The sequence below is a fragment of the Chiloscyllium punctatum genome, chromosome 40 (assembly GCF_047496795.1).
Source record: "Chiloscyllium punctatum isolate Juve2018m chromosome 40, sChiPun1.3, whole genome shotgun sequence".
NCBI classification, from domain to species: domain Eukaryota; kingdom Metazoa; phylum Chordata; class Chondrichthyes; order Orectolobiformes; family Hemiscylliidae; genus Chiloscyllium; species Chiloscyllium punctatum.
In genome coordinates, this window is record NC_092778.1 from 53,466,307 (window position 1) to 53,486,826 (window position 20,520).

The 20,520-nt window shown below is 37.9% G+C and overlaps 1 protein-coding gene across 2 annotated transcripts; it reads right to left on the reverse strand.

The window, feature by feature from the left end:
- Window positions 1-1,057: 1,057 nt before the first annotated feature.
- LOC140464615 (bifunctional apoptosis regulator-like) lies at window positions 1,058-20,029 on the reverse strand. 2 transcript variants are annotated; one of them, XM_072559915.1, is made up of 9 exons: window positions 19,923-20,027; window positions 17,604-17,762; window positions 12,526-12,857; window positions 11,003-11,201; window positions 7,701-7,867; window positions 6,934-7,078; window positions 6,453-6,629; window positions 3,289-3,488; window positions 1,058-1,994 (listed from the first exon to the last, which is right to left on the reverse strand). In XM_072559915.1, the coding sequence occupies exons 3-9, from the start codon at window positions 12,801-12,803 to the stop codon at window positions 1,802-1,804; spliced, it is 1,359 nt and encodes a 452-aa protein (XP_072416016.1). In that variant the 5' UTR covers window positions 12,804-12,857; window positions 17,604-17,762; window positions 19,923-20,027; the 3' UTR covers window positions 1,058-1,801. The 2 variants fall into 2 exon arrangements, with proteins under 2 accessions (XP_072416016.1, XP_072416017.1); XM_072559916.1 differs by lacking the exon at window positions 17,604-17,762 and having other exon boundaries at window positions 19,923-20,029.
- Between the last annotated feature and the right edge of the window lie 491 nt (window positions 20,030-20,520).

Sequence of the window (20,520 nt, forward strand, 5' to 3'; positions counted from 1 at the left end):
GCACATCGATGTCCAGAAATATTCAAACAGCAAAGGCATTAGCTGTGCAGATTCACTGCTGTGTCAGACAGCTATTGTAGTTTTCTTTCTCTCACTGACCATGTGGTCTCTGCCTTTGTCTCAGTTCCTTTTTTAAAAGTGCTGTAGTTTTGATCTGTTTTTCCCCACAAAGTTCCAAAACAATGCAACAGCTTATAAGACAGTAATTACTGCTGCTGGAATTCAAGGAAATCAGTTCAAACACCCAAAATACCTCAAAAAAAGGAAGAGTTCTGATAGCCAAATTGTTTTCCACCGTCCTTCATCTTGGATTACCCAGAATCCTCTACCATAAGGGGCATGGACAGGATGGACAGAAAGCAGCTAACCCTCTTAATTGAAGGGGCAATAACAAAGGGACAATTTTTAAAAGGTGAAAGACAGTAGGTTTAGAGGTTATTCAAGGAAACATTTTTCACCCAGAGGGCAGTGATGGGAATCTCGTATGCACTGTCGGGAAGGACAGTCGAGGCTGGAAACCCACAGCCTTTAAAGTACTTGGATGAGCATGTAAAATGTCATTCATTCAAGTGCAAGGGCCAAATGCTGAAAAGTGGACTTGTGTAGAATTAGAGTAGCTTCTTTGTCAATGTAGACTCAATGGGCCTCTTTGGAACTGTATAATTTTATGATTCTGTACACGGTTGAACATAAATAGAAAAATGTTAGAAATAAAAATGAAACCCCTACAGGTCGTTCTGCTAGAATACGCATTTTGTCAGTGCGAATTTCTATAACACAATTGATGATTTGTGGCAATTGTTTGGATAACATACTTTCTACTGAATGGATATAGCAATTTTTCAACTAGCGATCTTCTACAGTAGAATTTTCTATAACAGTTTTCCATTGTGCTATAATGGGACCTCTGCACTATAGAAAATAGCACTATGACCTGCATTAGTCTTTGAAACATCAAGCAAACCTGTTCAAATACCACAAGACATGCTGCATCTTCTTTTGCATGTGACAATCAAGCAACAATTTTAATCTGCTGTAAAAAGTCAACTTTTAGGCATATAAAAAAAACTCAATTTAATTATTTTCAGAAGTTGACAATTTCAATGGTAGGAAACAAGATTGCAGGTTACCGATCACATTCAACCAGCTTTACCAATTAAACAATGAAGTATTCCAGTATGATTAGCCATAAAAGAAATGTAAAAATAGAATATTCAGCAAATTGATTACAAAAATTCACAGATTTCATATTCAACTTCAAAAATTCAGTTAAATAAATAAGACAAATGTTAAATACAGGAGTTGAAACTTTGTCTTCTGTCCACAATTTACATTATGATACATGATGTACTTTAGCCCTTGACACACAAGGAACCAAAATGTGACTTGTGTACACAGTTTGCAGAACTGCACGCATAGTGATTTATACAAGATGATCTCCCCCAGATGGAAAAAAAGGCTTTCCTGGGCGAAGTTTGAAAGGAGGAAACATGTTCAGACAAGTTATAATTGCAGGAAATCAGTTGCTTGCAGTAATTTGTACTGAATAATAATATTCTGACAGAATGATAGTCAATCAACAGTCATAGCATATTAACTTCTGCACAGTTGAAACAGAAACAGATTTAAGATTTCAGTTCTTTAAACTGAATTATACAGTAATTTCTGAACATTTGCTTCAATCTGTTTGCAAACAAACACAGTATCTAGACACTATGAAAATGTATTTACAAAGATGTACACCCTTAACAGTTATTCTTACAATAAGCTATCCTGAAGCACCATTTCAGTCACAAAATGTTCAAGGGACTTCAGTTTCTAAACGTCGGACTTCCTTGACTACCAGGTCAATATTTATGATTGGATTGAAGTACAAAGCCCAGTAAAATAAACAGTCACAAACAAACTGAGGAATTATTGGCCACAAGATAGCAACAAGGATTCCTTGGCTTGATACCTTCCAGAAGTGACTCCACATTTTCTGAGGAATAGCCCTAGAAGAGAACATTGCAATTATTTGCCTAATTCATAGAATAGGTTTAAAAGCTGTAAAATAAATTGCATGTGGAATATTGAAAAGATAATGTCACACAGCCCTACCGGACTCTAGGCTGCACTTTCAATAGAGAGACAATTAATAGTGGTTAACACAAAAGCCACCCAACCTCAGGGCAGGAGAGAGACACTGAGAAGGAGGGTCCTTCAAGGTACCGTTAACCAGTGCAACAAATTAATTCATATTGTCAGCATCACCCTGCATCGCCACCCAGCGGTCCAGCCTCAGCTCCGCTGAAAACTTAGAATAGGATAAATGGTCCAAGACGGTGACCACAGAAAGGAATGGAATAGAATCAATTCACAACATAGAAAAGTTGATAAAAGATGACAACTTCAAGTTGTGAATCATTCCAAATTTGGTGTGAAACAACCAGATAAAAGCACAGATGGTGAACAAGTCAAGAGCATTTGTTAGCATACATGGTGAAAGCTAGTACCGTATCATTGATGACATCGCTACCGTTGTAGATGCAGAGAATGCAACAACGGATTACTTTCTGATTCACAGAGAATATCTGTGCCAGAGGGAAAAGAGCCAAGCCATTGATGCAGATGCACTGGCTATATTTGGATAGCCAGGCATGCAAGCGTAGTCACCGAGAGCTGGGCAAAAGGTGGAAGATTGCATAGTTAACTTTCAGTGCTGAAGTATCGATGAAGACAAGAATTAAATAACAAAACATCATTCAGGATTTATATTAGGGTGCAATTACGAAAGCTCAATAGCCAAACATGAAAGCATGCATTTTAAAATAATCCATAGCATCCAGGGAAATATAGGTTAGGTTGATCAGCCATGGGATATGCAGGGTTACAGGGATAGGATAGGTGGCTCTGGTAGGATGCTCTTTAAATGGGGTAGTGTGGACTCAATGGGCCAACAGGCCTGCTTCCACACTGTATGGGTGCTATGATTCTACCAACAAATGAATGTGAATAAAAAAGATTGGAAGATTGAAATCTGATTAATACTTAACTGTTTTTAAATTTTAATGTAACTAGTTTTAAACAAATTTTGAATTTTTAAACTTAAAATACACATTCTTTACAGAATACTACTCACCTTGCACTTGATTTCTTTTTAATATATGTCCTTTCTTACTGCCTGTTAATACATTACTTTTTGCCATTTTGGGAGAGAAGAGACTCAAAGTATCATAACAGTTTCAGGACAGAATTACTTTGTTCCTCATTACCATCACAAAAGCAGCAGCTTCAACTTTGACATACCTGAATCCTCCTCTCATCCAAAGTCTCCAGAATGCGAAGCCTTCCAGGACTGATAGAAGCACTGCGTTCACAATGATAAAACGTGATGTCCAGTAGTGCATATCCAACCAATCCCAAGCAAATTCAGCAACTAACTGATATGGCATCAGGGAGTATTTTACAAGGAACTCAGCCCATTGCTTCAAGCTGATATCATCAGACTTTAGAAAAGAAAAATGGTTAAATAACTGTACAAATTGATCAAAATCCATAAATAGAGCTTTCATAAGTGAAATTTTATATATACGCACACACAATGCCAAACTACTTACATAGTTAATAAAAAGACAACTATATCTGGTTACTTGCCCCAGTATCTCAAGTCACAATGTCAAAAAGCAGCACCTTTGGATATCGTAAGATGAGAATTGCAATCTGTTCTAAAACGTATGAGACTCAAAAATCAACTGACATTCGGAGATGGTCACTCATAGGGAGACAAACATGCATTTTTATAGGTGCAAACATGACAGATCAATGGAGTACTAGTCAGAGTCAAAGAGGTATACAACACAGAAACAGACTCTTCAGTCTAACTCATCCATGCCCACCAGATATTCCAATCTAATCTAGTCCCATTTGCCAGCACTTGGTCCATATCCATCTAGACCCTTCCTATTCTTATACCCATCCAGCTCCCTATTGTGTATTGTAATTGTACCAGCCTCCACCACATCCGCTGGCATCTCATTCTATATACTCACCACCCTCTACGTGAAAAAATTGCCCCTTAAGTCCCTTTTATACCTTCCCCTTCTCACCCTGAATCAATGCCCTCTAGTTCTGGACTCCCCCACGGCTGGGAAAAGACTTAACTATTTAATCTTTCCATGCCCCTCACAATTTTATAAACCTCTAACCTCAACTTCAGATGCTCCAGGGAGTACACCCCAGCCTATTCAGCCTCTCCTCATAACTTAAAGTTTTCCAACTTAGGTAACATTGTTTTAAATCTTTCTGAACCCTTTCATATTTCACAACATTCTTCCATAGGAAGGAGACCAGAATTACTCCAAAAGTGGCCTAACCAACATCCTATACAGCCACAACATGACATTCCAACTCCTATATTCAATACACTGACCAATAAAAGAAAGCATACCAAATGCCTTCTTCACTATCCTATCTACCGCTACTTTCAAGGAGCTATGAACCTGCACTCCAAGGTCTCTTTGTTCAGCAACACTCTGCAGGAACTTACCATTAAGTGTATAAGTCCTGCTAAGATTTGCTTTCATAAAATGCAGCACTTCACATTTATCTAAATTAAACTCCATCTGCCACTCCTCAGCCCATTGGCCCATCTGATCAAGATCCCATTGAAATCAACTCCATCTTTCTGTGCATATCCAGGTGTTCAAAGCTCCACTTAAAAGTTTTACTTTAGTGTTCTCATTGCCAACTTCTAAAAGCAGGATCCAGCAGTTGCTCTTGAATCTGCTGTTCAAGTACAGATGAGAGCCACAAAGCCAATTTCCTTCCTTTGTAAAGGGACTAGATTTGGTTGGGACATCTGGTCAGCATGAACGGGTTGGACTGAAGGGTCTGTTTCCATGCTCTACATCTGAGTCTAAGTGCAGTTTTGGTAAACCAATTACCAGAAAGTGGAGAGAATACAAGAGAGCAATTAATTTTCTGACTGACTTCCTAGATCCAATGGCTTGCATCTCCCACTTAGGATGGTTAGTTTTATGCTACGAAAGCTGAAAATGGTAACTCTAGGTCTCTGAATGGAAACAGGCCAAAGTACCACTCAAATCTCACAGCACAACCATGACCAACAAAATGGAAGTTCCAAATGATACTCAATTACTAATTGAGTGTTACAATTTACATTTGTGACTCAGACTGGTGAGTAATGAAATAATCTGAATTTGGTTCCACACTACCACCCAGTGACTTAACAAGCAGCAATATTTACTTTGCATTTTTGACGCAAATCAGAGGGTGCAGCATTTGAGAGGAGATCAAAAAGCAAGAAAGAAATGAGATGGGGGTGGGGGGAAGAAAGAGAGCTTATGGATGGCCTGCAAATCATACCCAAAAGTCAATCAATCATCAACAAAAAGAGGTCCAAGACATTCCCACTAAAAATGAAAAGAAAACCTAGTGTTACAACAGGGGGTAAACCCCACGCCCGTTAATTTTAAACCAGCAACACAAGATGTATCCCATGCAGTAATCTGTGAAAATTCCAGAGGCCAAGTAAAAATTAACAACTTTATTTCTTAAAGTACAAGAGAGAATAATTAACTACTTAGAACTCCTTCCTCTAGCCTAGCTTTCACTTTCTCTTCTATAATACTCGGCCAATAAAACCCCGATTAAGATTTACTGTAAAAATACAAATTTCAAAACCAGCCAGCGGTCAAATCTTCTCTTTATATTTTCCTCTGTAGATGTGCTCTCCAAGTCGGTGTTGATGTTTTTCCTCTGTGCAAACTCCTTCTCCAGGTAGATACTTCAGTTCTGACTAGCAGCCTACATCTGTTGGTCTTTTGGCAGTTCTCCTCCAACTGTTCAGTTTTTCCCCAAAGCATCAGATTATGTCAATGGCTTTTAATATTATCAATATACTAAATTCAAACTAGATTGCAGTTGGTATTTTGCGTGGTATAATTAAAACTGTTGGCCTAATTTGAATTTGGTTGTTTTTTGTCTCCAGGTAACCAGCTACACTAGCTGCTGGACCAAAAGGTTACATTGTATCTTGTCCAGAACACTTGGTGCTGACAGGTAGTTCTGCTAGCTTTTAATTTTCTTAAAAGGTACAGTACACTTCTAAACACTAGTTTAGAAGAAATCAAAGCTTTCAAGTTGCCAAATGATGCTGTAGATAAGAATAGGATAACCAGAAAGGTGATGATCCTACACACTTTATGAGGGGTTAAACCTAAAAATCTTGAATAAGTTAATTCTCAACTCAGCATAAAAGCATAATTTTTTTCACCTTTGCATAAGGTTCAGAAAATAACTGAAGGAATTAATTTCTACGCCTTTAGTCGCTAAAGGTTCTGGTACAGCAGAAAAGAAAAACATTAACAAGTAAATAAATTCATTAGTATAAATAGGTTATTTCGTAAATGATTGTTTCACTTAAGCAACAAAATACCTGTACTTCTTACCCAGTACTTGCGAAAAATATCTGCATCCTCAGTCATCTCTGATTTCTCAGGAGAAATGGTGTGAATAAGTGGCAGAAATATTTCTGAGTAATCAAACAGGTAGAGATACAGCATGGTCAGCCGTGGGGAGCTCTTCAGTGCATACAGCAGAAACAGTGACTTGCCTACATGCATTGCCTGAAAAAGTAAGTATTTGGATTCGACAGCAATAAAAAAAAACTAAATTTAGTTAATTTTAGTTAAATAAAAACACAAAGTGATAGCCGAGGACACCAATAAGCCTGTTAGAATATAATCTAAGTCAAAAACTAATCAATTTAAAGAGAACTACAGTGTTATGCATCTTAAATGATACAGAAAATGCACTTCAAATTGAACAAATCTGAGGCCAAATTCAGATTAGCATTTATAGCCTCCATCAAAATCATTCATTGATAATTGTTTTTTCCAAAGTATGCAATCTAATTTCAAAAAGAGTTACCTTGTATTCCCATAAATTCTGAGGGGGTTTCACTCCAAGTGCTTTCACATTGTCCAATTCCATGAGTATGGCTTTTCTATGAAGCTCTCTCTCAATGTTGAAAGGAGGCTTTGAAAACTCTTCTTCACCTAGAGTCAATAATAGCCTGAAATACATTTAATGGAAGAACAGAAAATATTTGAACAATCGAGACAAGAGATTTTCAACAACATAATTAACTAAATCTTGTCAAATTGGCTTCAACATTTTGACTATACCAAACCGCTCTGGCATAACATCTGAAAGATTAAATCAGTTCCTTTTGTATAGATTAGGATTAAATCTTTAAATTATTCAGAATCTTGCTACTTTGGATCCCATTAATCCACTAAATTCTAGTTAAAAACAAATCTTCTGAAAACTACATACACTGGATATAAATTTAATTCCAAACACCCAGATCTTTGACAGGGAAGACCTTGGCACAAAACACTTGACTAGCAGTGCTGCACAGTAGGTAATGGCTTCAACAGGAAAGCAATTTCCTGTACAAATCTTATATGAAGAATAGCGTAAGAAGAGTAGCTCAACAACTTAGACAGTTTAAGTGCTCACAGTTTGGATTGGAGATATATAGTGTATGACAAATAGAGATTCTAATTTATTATGATATATAAATATAGGACAGAAACATCCTAAAGTTCCTCTCAATACTATTGGGAGAACTGCACTTTAATTGCACTAGGGGCAAGGAGCTTGCATAGCTGGATTTATAAGGTAAACCTCACCTTCCATTAACTTCTTCCTGTAAAAACCTTTCCTTGTAAACAGTAGCCCATTGGCCCAACTGCTCTAACCAGAGTGTCACTTCCTTTGCAGTCCATTTAGTCACAGGTTTGTGTACTAAAAGATCTTGTTCAGTTTCTCTGCTCCAGAGATAAACTAGAAACACCACCTAGAACAAAGAGGTAGCCAAAGAACTTCAGTGCTAATGCCCCTGTAAGAGCAATTTAATTAGCATCACTATTTAATGTCCTACCTTTAAGCCTTTATAATTTCCAATGTCCAGTATGTTTTTATTAAATGCAACTTGATATTACACACTTAGATTCATTATGTTTAAAGCCAAAGAATGCAGGAATTAGGTTAACATGAAATAAATAATACAGTTGATTAAAAATTAAAAAGGAAACAAGTCACTTTAAGCAGGAATTTTACTTGTGCACTGATTAACCTATGATTGCCTTCCTCCCATTCAACTAAACTATAGTAAAATTGAGTGCACAGATCCTCAACCATCATTTATAAACTTTGCTAATTCACATCTTAGATTTGGAAATTTATCAGCATCAGTGCACAACAAATAACCAAAAGCAGAAAGGCTAAATACCACTGCAGTCAAACTCACTTAATTGAAAACTAAACATTTGAGAATAAAACCTTCAATAATAAACCCCTTTTCTACTTTCACTTAAAAATATAGTAAGCATTTAAAGGGATATTTAAGAATGCTCAGAATAAGTACTTTCCAACAATAAAGAAAAAACAGTCAAAGGGGTGACCCACCATCCATGGTTAGAGTGATTAAAGAGTGTAAATTTGAGGAAAAGCATACAAGTGTGCAAAGTGGCAGGTCAAGTGACCACTCAGAATATAAAGAATCTTTGAAGATAATCAGTTAATCAGGATGGAAAAAACAAATTAAAGCACAAGAGGAATCAAACGAGTAATGCAAAGCCAGATAGCAAGAGTTTCTATAAGTACCTGATAAAGAATATAAATTGAGGGCTGGTTTGTTGGGGAGTAAGAATGGACTGTTAACAGTGGATAACAGTGACAAGATAGCTGTAATGAATAAATATTTTGATTCTCAGAGGATATAAAGAGTCTCCAGTCGTATCCACAGATCAGGAAGTTGCAGGAAGAGAGGAACTTACGGTATAATTAGAATCGCCAGGAAAATGTTACTGAGTAAATTGATGGAGCGAAGGTAATATCCTATGGTCCTGAAGAGGTAGCTAATGAGGCAGTTGATGGTAAATTGCTTAAAATTCATTAGATGCAGGAAGAGGTCCATGACAGTAGAAAGGAGTAAACGTAACCCCTCTAACAAGAATGGAGGGAGGCAATAAACAAGAAACTACTGGAGAAGGTTTTAGAATCAATTAGGTTCTCACAGGACACTTGGATCAGACAGCATGGATTTGCAAAGGCAAGACTGATCTATTGCACAATCTACTGCAATTCTTTGAATGAGTAAAATATGCTGTTAACAAGAGAAACCCATTGATATAATGAACTTTAATTTCTAGGTGATGACATGCACAAGGAAACTGTGCAAAGTGGGACCTCATGATACAAGAGGCAACATATTAAACATATTGGCTGGCTGGCAGAAAACAGTATGCATGGGATGGATCATGTCTTTTTATTGGCAGGATATGACAAGCAAGTCCCACAAGGGTCTGTGCTAGCCCTTATTGTTTTACAATTTATAATTATGACACAGCTGAGGGACGCAAAGGGGAATAAGAATGGAGTGTTAACAGTGGATAATAATGACAGTTAAATTTACGAACAAAAATAGGTAGGCAAATATGAAGATGATATTCTCTCTCCATGTTGATCTGCATCCTTGTTAAGTGAGTGGGCAAAATTATAGCAGATGAGTAAAAATGGGAAAATGTGATGTTGCTCACATTGGCAGGAAAAATAAAAGAGCAGTTTTATTTTATCGGAGAATGACTGCAAAATTTAGAGGTGCTGAGGAATCTGGGTATTCCAGTCCATGAACAACAGAACATTGGGGTGTAAATGTCTTGGGGATAGCTTTTTAAAATTGAACAAATATGTTGGATAGGCTGGATTTAGTTTCACTGGAGTTTAGAAGAGTGAGGGATGAACTGCTTAGAGTTTAAGCATTGTCAAGACAAAGCAGATGTGGAAAGCAGGGTTCCTATTGCAAACTCACCCAAAACCTGGGGATAAGATTTAAAATTAGTGCGTATCAGCCTTTTCATGCAGAGTGAGGAAAAATGTTAGGCAAGAGAATCAGATTACAGATCAGCGAGTTGAGAAGATTTGTAGCTCCGGTTAAGGTGCTGGATATGTTTGCTCGCTGAGCTGGAAGGTTCATTTTCAGATGTTTCATCACCAAACTATGTATCATCAGTGAGGCTCCGGTGAAGCACTGGTGGTAGGGCCCGCTTTTTATTTGTGTTTAGGTATCTTTAGATCACTGCTGGAAATGCAATTAGCGATCCAAGGAAACCTAAACACAAATAAAAAGCAGGCCATACCATCAGTGCTTCACAGGAGACTCATTGATGATGTTATGTAGTATGATGATGAAATGTATCAAAACAAACCTTGCAGCTCAGTGAACAAACTTACATCCATTTCAGATCAGATAGGGTATTTGGAACATAGAACAGAAAACGATCCAGTTGAATCGTAGAGCAAACTTGAAAGGGCCAAATGGCCTTGTTCTTATGGACTAGGTAACCAACTCAATAGCATTTAACTTAGCAAGTGGTACAGTTCTGAAACTTGACAAACAATGTGGGACTATTAGATAAACTAGGTCAGATATTGCATAAAAGAAAGAAAACACTGCCTTTAAGTGAGACTCTTCACACAGTAGCAATTTAATGCTAAATGAGCAAAAAGGTTGTTCTTTAAATTTGACTTTTAACAGTATTTTAAAATTTCTATCAAATTGTAATTTACATATTGCAATTACATTTCTACACTATTTGGCTATATGCCAAACTTGATAAAACAGGAAAAGATTAAGAAACAATATCACATGGAAAAATCATTACCCCTTGAACAGGTCTTCCCCAAAGCAGAATCAGTCTGTTTACTTAGTAGAAGACACCCAAAGTGCAAATGGGGTACTAACTTTTTTTCTACCAATGAAAAAGAACTTCATAAAACTGATTATATATGCTTCAGTTACTTTAGCAAACAAAATTACAAGATTGGAAAATATTATTGATTTAGAAAACATTCACCAATGGTGATTTAACTAATTAACAGGATAAGAATACCACAAACCATTATAACAGGACCATAAATGGATACTTACTGCCACACAAGTTAGAGAAGTTAGCACTCCTGAGAAAAAGCCACCTCCTCGTCGCCATTGCCCCGAGTTGTTGATAGTTCTTGACTGTTCATTACCATATTTCTGGAAAGCCAAAATGCTATTAGAGATTTTTATGTTGTTCTGTGTCTCCTTCTGTCGTCGTTTAACATCATCAGGGAACAACTTCTCAACAGCATCCCTGGAAAGTGGAGATGGGATGGGGATTAGGAGAAGAGAAGGCAAATATGCATGACATTGAGACATGTAAATATTTAATTGTTTTTAAATGATAGAAAAAAAATGAAGCTCCAGTTGAATTTTGCACAGGGTTCAGGCAGACCTGGCAAGTTCAACATTTGTCACCCATCCCCAAATGCCCTTGAACTAAATGGATATTAAGTGCAATTAAGAATCAAGATAACTATTGGAAGGAGCAGCAGATCAGATGGGTTTTTAATGACTACTCCTGGCTCAGTCACAGATGAGCCTTATAATTCTAATTTATTCAATGTTAAGTTTTTACCAGCTGCTGTGGTGGAATTTGAACACGCCTCCAAGGCATTCACCTTGGCCTCTGGATAAGTAATCCAGAGGCATTGCCACTATCCCACTGCTTCCTACCATAGTGTTTGTAGGTAGAATTGTACTTAATGAGAACACTTGGAAAAAAGCACAGAATCAGATCAAGACTTGCAAAGTTACAAATGAATGAGTATAACAATTACCATAAATTGAACAGGGAGTCACAGTAAGAGCTTTGTCAGTTATGTTCCATAAGAAACTTGATAATGTTCATGCACAGTTTGTAAAAGAAAAGCACTTGCATATATTGAATATAGAAGTAGAGTATTTCTTTAAGCAACTTCATGGCCAGAATCATCAGGGATCATTAAGATTGGTGCAAATACAACCATTTTCAATTGACATTTTTGGAAATACAAAGTCTTTCAAGACAGTTTCCAGAGTCATAAGTGGACTAGAAAATATTGTATAAAATTCAGAATTTTGTAGTACAGTCATGCTTGGTGATAAGCTGAATATTTCTACAGTAATTGCATTTTAAAGATCTTATCAATAGAGCAAGGAGATTAAAACTTATTACCTATCAGTGATCAATGATAATTGGCCAAGGTAACAATAATACATGGAGACAGCACCACCACAACATGATTGCAGCTGTCGCTTTGGATCCCAAAAAAAAATGTATTAGCAGAGTTTTATATTGACAAAATCTAAATTTGTCACTGCAGTCAACAACATTGCTATTAGTCAGCTAAAACTAAGTTAACCTTTGTTAGGCTGACAACAATGAAGTGTTGTGCAATTCTGGTCCTGCAAGCAAACACTAGCATTTGAAAAAACTTTGTAGTTAATTGCACATTCTCACTCAGAATATTTATTAATGAAATGAATTATGTAATTATGAATAGCATTTTGTTACATGGAACAGGAATTAATTTCTTTTTATTCTTAGCATCTGAAAGGCATTTTGAAGATAAGGACGCATTCAAATTTGACAGTACCTTAAAACAATGTTAACTTTAGGAAACCCCTCCCATTTTTCTCTGCATTCTGGACATTCTGTTTTCCTGGAAGCATCCCACCACAGTGCCAAGCAATGTCGACAGAAACTATGTCCACAGTTTAGGGTAGTTGGGTTTACTAATATTTCATAGCAGCAATGGCAGGAAAATTCATTGGCAGACAGTTGACAGGATGGTTCCGGTAATGTACTGTTCTCCAGCAGCTTTCTATGTTCCTTGTACTTTTGTCTACTGCGGAATCCCACATCACCCTCCATTTGATCACAACAGAAGCTCTGTAGATTTTATTTTCCTATCACAGCATGGGGAAACTGCAATAAAAAAGTATATATTATTATTTTCATTACCAACTACAGGAAATGGCATTACTTGTTTCAACATCAACTTGCTTTTACAGAAAACTTTAAAGTAATAAAGCACCCAAAGGCACTTTGGGGAAACCAAACCAAACTGGGCACTTTGCCATATATCAAGATGACCAAAGACTTGGTCAAAGTAGTAGCTTTAAGGACAATCCCCAAAGGAGAAAATTGAAGTAAGAAAGACAGGAGGAATTTTGAAATTTTCATCTCTTGACAGCATGAGCACCAATAACAATGACAGAAATTACAGGTGAACAACAACCCCAAATGGAAGAGCAGAGGAATTACAGGTGGGTATCGGACAGTTGGAAAATATTACAATGACAGGGAAAACTGAAACTAGTCAGGGTACTGAAAACAAAGACAAGAATTTTTAAAATGCAGATTCTGCTTACCCAAGAGCCAGTATAAATCAGCAAACACAAGGAAGATGGGAGTGTAATTTGATTACAGTTCAAACACAGCAGAGTTCAGGATGACCTCAACCTTTGAGGGTAGAATGTGGGAAGCAGGAAGAGAGCACTGGAATAGTCAGGTCAGGGCTAACAAAGGCGTAGATAGAAAGATGAGCTGGTCAAAGGTAAAGTCAAGAATGTTACAAATGTGGAGACAAACAAACATGGTGGTTTTACAAATGATGATCAAAATTTCATCTTGGGGTTAAGTATAACACTATGGCTCTGAACAGATTGCTTTAGGCTCAGACCATTGCCAGGGAGAGAGATGTTGGTGAATAGGGAACAGCTTTTGTTAAGATAACTGAAAACAATGGTTTTTGACTTCTCAAAAGTTAGCTGAACAAATTTTTTTTTACCCCATATTGGATGTCAGACAAAAGAGTAGACAGATCAGAGACAGCAGGGAAATCAAGAAGTGAGAAAGAGCTGGATATTGGCAGTCTACATATGGAAACCAGGCTTTTCTGATTTGATCATGAGCAGTATGTTGATGGGTAGAGGAACAGAAACCATTACAGGCAATTTTCTGGCTGAGTGGACAAACAAGAGCAGAAACAGGTTTAAGTGCAGTCTCAACCAGCCCGATGATAGCAGAGACAGACTGGCACAAAATCTGCAGACTTGTCAAGAAAGTATAATTTATCTATGTCACAATCATGTAGAATATCATGCGATTTTGACAGGAATTATTTCAGTTCAGTGGCAGAAACTTAAGTAGAGGAATTCCAACATGAAGTTTTGCAAACAAAACAAGGACAGATTTGGGATGACTGAAGAAAGCCAGTTTACAGGTTGGTTAACTTGTAAAGATGGAAGGGCTGAAGAATACTCGATTTTTAAAAATGGAGAGGGTGATGACTGCCAATTTGAAGGTGAAGGGAACAATCCAGTATTGAGGACATAAAACTACTAATAACTAAATTGGGAGTGAAGGGAAGTTATGCAGTCAGAACTTCCGTAAGAACAGGATCAAGAACAGATGGTGCAGCGAACAAGATGAATGAGAAAAGGCATTTGAGAGAAGGTGGAAAGAGAGATTAACCTTGCATACATTTAGACCCAGCAGTTTAGTGGAAGGAAGCAAACAGTCCAAGTAGCTAATTGGATGATCTTGATAAAAAATAAATCCACATACTTCTCATTCACTGTTCAATGAATAAAACCAAAAAAGTTAATTACTCTTTCCATATTTAGCACTCAGGAGTACAGTACTTCTGAGCGTTTGTTAAATGGCACATTCAACTTAATTACCTGAACTTAAGGAAACACTGATCCACTGCCTCAAACATGTAGGCTGGAGAATTACATCTCTTTGCCCTTGCTGAAACTATTATTTATTCATTGGCCATATATGGATCCAGTTCAAAAAGGCAATGCTTCTCTACTTGTACTGTATACCTCGCTAAGTAGGGCAGTTGTGTATTGGAATCAGAAGTTGCATGGTGAATTCAAGTCAGACCACACAAAGATTTGAAACTGAATTCATTATATGTGCTTATATCTATGGGCCAGCACTAGTAAATAAAATGCTGCATTGCTGTCACAGCAAATTACTTCATCAGTCTTCACCACAGTCTGCTGACTCCTAATGCCCTTGAAAAAAAACTACAAAGCTCAGTTTTGAGTCAGGTAATAAAATGTAGTCTTGCTAATGTCACCCTTTCTGTATGCCTCAATTTTTAAAAAAAATTTCCTAGTCACTATCCACAAGAACCATCTTTATTAGTATTAAATTAATGTACTTTGTTTTGAATTAGAGTTTATAGCATTAGAAATATACAGCACCAGAATTGCACGCAACATTCCAACAGTGGCCTAACTAATTTCCTTCACAGCCGCAACATGACCTCCCAACTCCTATACTCAATGTACTGATCAATAAAGGCAAGCACACGACATGCCTTCTTCACCATCCTTTCTACTGCAACTCTACTTTCAAGAAACTATGAGTTTGCACTCCAAGGTTTCTTTGTTCAGCAATACTCCCCATGATCTTACCATTAAGTGCATAAGTCCTGCGCTGATTTGCCTTTTCAAAATGCTGCATCTCACATTTATCTAATTTAAACTCCATCTGCCATTCGTCAGCCCATTGGCCCATCTGATCAAGATCCTGTTGCACTCAGGAGATAAACTTCTTCACTGTTCACTATACCTCTAATTTTGGTGTCACCTATAAACTTATGAACCATATCTCCTTTGTTCACATCAAAATCATTTATATAAATGACAAAAAGCAGTGGACTCAGCATCAATCCCTGTGGTACACAGCTGGTCACAGGCCTTCAGTCTGAAAAACAACCCTCCACAACCACCCTCTCTTCTACCGGCGATACAGGTGTGTATCCAAATAGCTAGTTCTCTCACGATCCTGTATGACCTAACCAAATCTTTCACTTGGGAACAGACTCAGTGAGAATTTGCTCTAAAAAGGACATCCAGGTATCAATTAGACTTTCATCTATTTGGATTATATTTATATTAAAAAGGTACCAGGCATGAAATGGCAGTGGCAGATGGCAACCACCTACAACATTAAAAAACAATTGGACAATAAGCAAGCACATTTCAACATAAAAAAGTGTTAAGTGGTGCATTTTGTTTAGAGAAATAAGACAGTGACCCGTTCCTTTGAAAATAAGACTTTGAAAGCTTGAAACACACAAAGCATTTTCAGGATACAAATACATAAACAAGCATCAGTTAAAAAAGCTCCAGGAAAAGTCTTTATTTTTTCGAAGAATTAATTCAACAGCTGAGAAGTTACATTAAACTCAGTGAAGCTTGGATTGTTCAAACACAAATAGAAAACTTTGCCTGCAATTCAGAATAAATATCCTGCACCAATAAAAATTATTTTGAACATTTACAAAATTTGTCCTTACATTCTGGACAAAGTCTTAAACAAATAGCTCACTTTGTTTAACTACTCAGTTGGCACCTTCATGGCCCCCAAATGAGCTTGACCATTTGTCACGTTGGGCTGCCAATTTTGCACTGTGGACACACCCTGCAAGAGCTGTTATGATTACTCGCAGGATAAGCAAAACTAGCTGGATTTAGACTGCAGTCTGCAACACAAGACAAAATTCAAATCCAGAATGGTCAATTTTTGTATATAAAATTACCTAAGTAATGACAAAACATTTTTCATCTGGCTGACATCTTGCCAGTATACCCTGACTGGCTAACAAAATTCAAAACAATTTATTAATGACCCCTGAAATGACCAAACAAGCCACTCATTTGTAGAGCCAGTGTCAATTATAAACAGAAATACAAGCTTGGCAGCGTAACTCAATACAAGAGCAAAAACATCTACTCCTTTTAATGGCAGAGTACTGAAACAGCTACTGATGAATTTAAAAAGGACCCCGTACCAACAACCAGAAGAATGAATGCCAAACAAAATACCCTGCAAGGACAGCAACAAACATTATATTGGACAAACAGGCAGGAAGCTAGTCTCCAGGAGAAATGAGCAGCAACTAGTCACCAAGAGACTTGACCAATTATAACTAGTATCCATACACACAGACAAAGAGGGACACCAGTTCAACTGGGACAATAGATCCATCCTGGGACAGGCTAAACAAAGACATGCATAGGATTTCTAGGTGCCTCGTATTCAAACCAGAACTCCATGAACAAGCATATAGATTTGGACCCCAATTACCAACCTCTCAGAAACAGAACTGGAAATAACATCGCCCACCACAACAGACTGAGACAGATAAATAACAAGCAGGACAGAACACCACTGTTGCTCCGAAGGCTCACTGATAGCATTACCTAGCATGGTGACGAAACGGCCGAGAACAAACCACCAGCTTAGCGAGCAAACTTAGAGTACTACTTTATGCCTAAATCAATCTTAGCATATTAGAGGACATCAAAAATAAATTTGGTAGTAATAAATATTTCCTTTTATATATTGGCCTAATGTGCTGAAATATCAACACATCGGGCAACAAATTACATTGAAATTCAGTGACTTACCTTACCAGCCTAAGTTTAATCATTATAATCATTCTAAAGCAGTAATGGAGGTTGCTAAATGGTTGTTCAGGTTTTGGTTGAGATTACTTGTACAAGGAATGTTGGCCAGGACACAGATCAACCTGAATTATCACAAATAGGCAGTTGTGATCTCCATTCTAATGTTCAAAGGAAAAATAATTCTGCAGTTCATTACCAGTACAATGGAAGAATATGCCATTAGATAGTAAGTACCAACCTCAATTTGGAACTTGATTATGATCCAAATAATAACTGTTTAATTTTTTTTATTGCACCAAGATCATGAAACTCAAGTTAGCCTACTATTCTTACAAATGAATTTGGGTCAGGTTGTTGCTACCAAAGCAGGTAACTACAGTCAGGAGATCTGGTGCACCTGTGGAAAGAGAAACAGAATTAATATTTCAAGTTTGATATGGCTCTCCTTCATTGCCTTCATTCACGCTCTCCCCACAGGTGCAGCCAAATCTACTGAGTTTCTTCAGCAGAAAATGCCACATCAGACTGAGTGAATGAACGAACGAGAGAGAGCACATGCATGATTGAGTGTGGCTCACCTCTCCCTGAAAGAAATTGAAGCAGATAGGAACAGTCACGTGCAGGGGTGGGCTATTTAAAAAGACCCACCTCTACTCTCCACCATTTGTCCACATTATTTACTTCTATTTTATGCTCTTGATCATTGAATGCCTGACAGCCAATCCCCATGCCATGTTCGTGCCAATTTCTGGTCCCATTCTTTCCCATGGCTCTTATACCTTCCATGCCAAATCACATCCCCCCCCCTTCCTTGCCAACTTAAAACACTTCCATGCACTGTATATAGACCATAAGCCGATAATAACAATCTCACAGATGAAAGTGCTTAAGAAACATCATTTTTTAATTTTCTATGTAAGTGTTGTTGCTAAAACACTATAAAAGTATCAAGAACTTTAGAGCATCAATAACAAACTGTAAGCACTCGACATTATCTTGTGCAAATAAATGAACTGAGACAAGCATTTCTCATCAGATCATAAAACATTAAATCCTCTCCCCAAATCAAAAATCAATCCTTTGCTCAACATTTGTGCTTAAGGACAAAGACTCCCAAAAAAAATTGCAAAGGAGTGTTTCAATTGCACAGAAGATCAATAGCTTCACAATGTTATGATGAATTAGTTGATAGTTGGTCATGTCTTTTGGTTAACTCCGTTCAGAGAAAGAGTCACCAGGCCTGAAACATTAACTTTGATTTCTCTTCAGATGCTGCCAGACCTGCTGAGCTCTTCCAGCAGCTACTATTTTTGTGTCTGTAGATGTAGTTCAACTTCAAGTAATACTCAAGATGATTTTTTTTCTATTGTACCTCTAACATCTTCATATCAATTTAGTTCAGAATCATCTAGAGATATTTTTGACCTAGAAAGTAAAAAGTCAAGACCATGACAACAGAAAAGAGAACATAATTAACTTGCAAAAAACTAACATAATTCAAACACATACTGATCAAGGATTTAACAGCAAAGTTATATAATCAATTTGCCTAGAGTCAGAGAAATACAGCACTGACCAGACCCTCCTGCCCAACTCATCTGTCAACCAGATATCCTAAATAAATCTAGTCCCATTTGCCAGCATTTGGCCCATATCACTCTGAACCCTTCCTATTCACCTTTTAAATGTTGTAATTGAATCAGTCTCCACCACTTCCTCTGGCAGCTTATTGCATACACACCATCACCCTCTGTGAAATGTTATAATAACCATGATTTGGAGGCACTGGTGTTGGACTGGAGTATACAAAGTTAAAAATCACGCAACACCAGGTTATAGTCCAACAGGTTTATTTGGAAGCACTACTCCTTCATGAGGTGGTTGAAGGAGCAGAGCTCCAAAAGCTAGTGCTTCCAAATAAACCTGTTGGACTATAATCTGGCATAGTATGATTTTTAACTTTACAATGACCACTACATTACAAAAAACTTTGAAAAATCAAGACTACAAAGATAAACCCCAATACTTCCAGCAGTACCAGAGACCCAATTTTCAAACAAAAATCAATGCATTTAAGCTTTTAAGTCATCCGCCAAAACATCGAGATTTTAAGTTCAGATGTTGCTTTTAACTTCAGACAGTCACATAATTATTCGATTCACTCCCGTACACTCTTTAATGGGATAAAGAAGCATAATAAGTAAAGGGCACAAGTGATTTATAGAAATTTAAATTCTCTCAACAGGATAAATGCCTCCTCTGTACCAACTTATAACGGATAGTACAACAAATATCGAACCTTCCTTAACGGCATGAAAAATGTAACAAGAACGGTTTTGTTTGCCGATTACATAATATAGAAGCAGTGGCATTTGCAGATCGCGAGAATGATGTGGGCTTGGCCTGTGAGTAACTCCTGATAAATTATCTTCTGAAAAAAAACCCGTCTCAAGGCTATAGACACGAACACCACAAGACCAACAGGAACCACGGGGAGAGGGGGGAAAAACTCCATTTGTTCTGACTAAATAACCCTTGCAAAATCTCTCACACACACCTTTCGAAACCAACTACCGTCACCCTCTCACAACTCAATCTCCCGTCGACTACATCTTCTCCACTCTGGCCGCCATTAACGCTTCAGGTGGAGCCTAGTCGCCGGCCCCGCCCATAACAAAAGGTCGCCGCGTCACCACGCCCCGCCCATAACAAAAGGTCGCCGCGTCACCACGCCCCGCCCTCTTGGCACGTTGTGGGCGACGCCTTGCACCGGCTGACGAATCACTCCCAGCGGTTACACGCGCTCCCCAGGGTGAGTGGTCACCGCCCACGCCAATCAGAGAGAGGACGCTGCTCATTGGCCAACACAACGACCCCTCCTCCAAAGCCGAGCCAGTCCGGGCTTTCCCTGGTGCCGCTGGGAGGTGGGAAGAAACAAAACATGGCCTGGAGTTTCCGAGAGATCAGGAATCGGAACAGAAAGACTGCTGGATGTAAAACCAAAAGAGAAAATGCTGGAAAATCTCGGCAGGTCTGGCAGCATCTGTAAGGAGAGAAAAGAGCTACCAGACCTGCTGAGATTTTCCAGCATTTTCTCTTTTGGTTTCAGATTCCACCATCAGCAGTAATTTGCTTTTATCCAACTGCTGGATGTA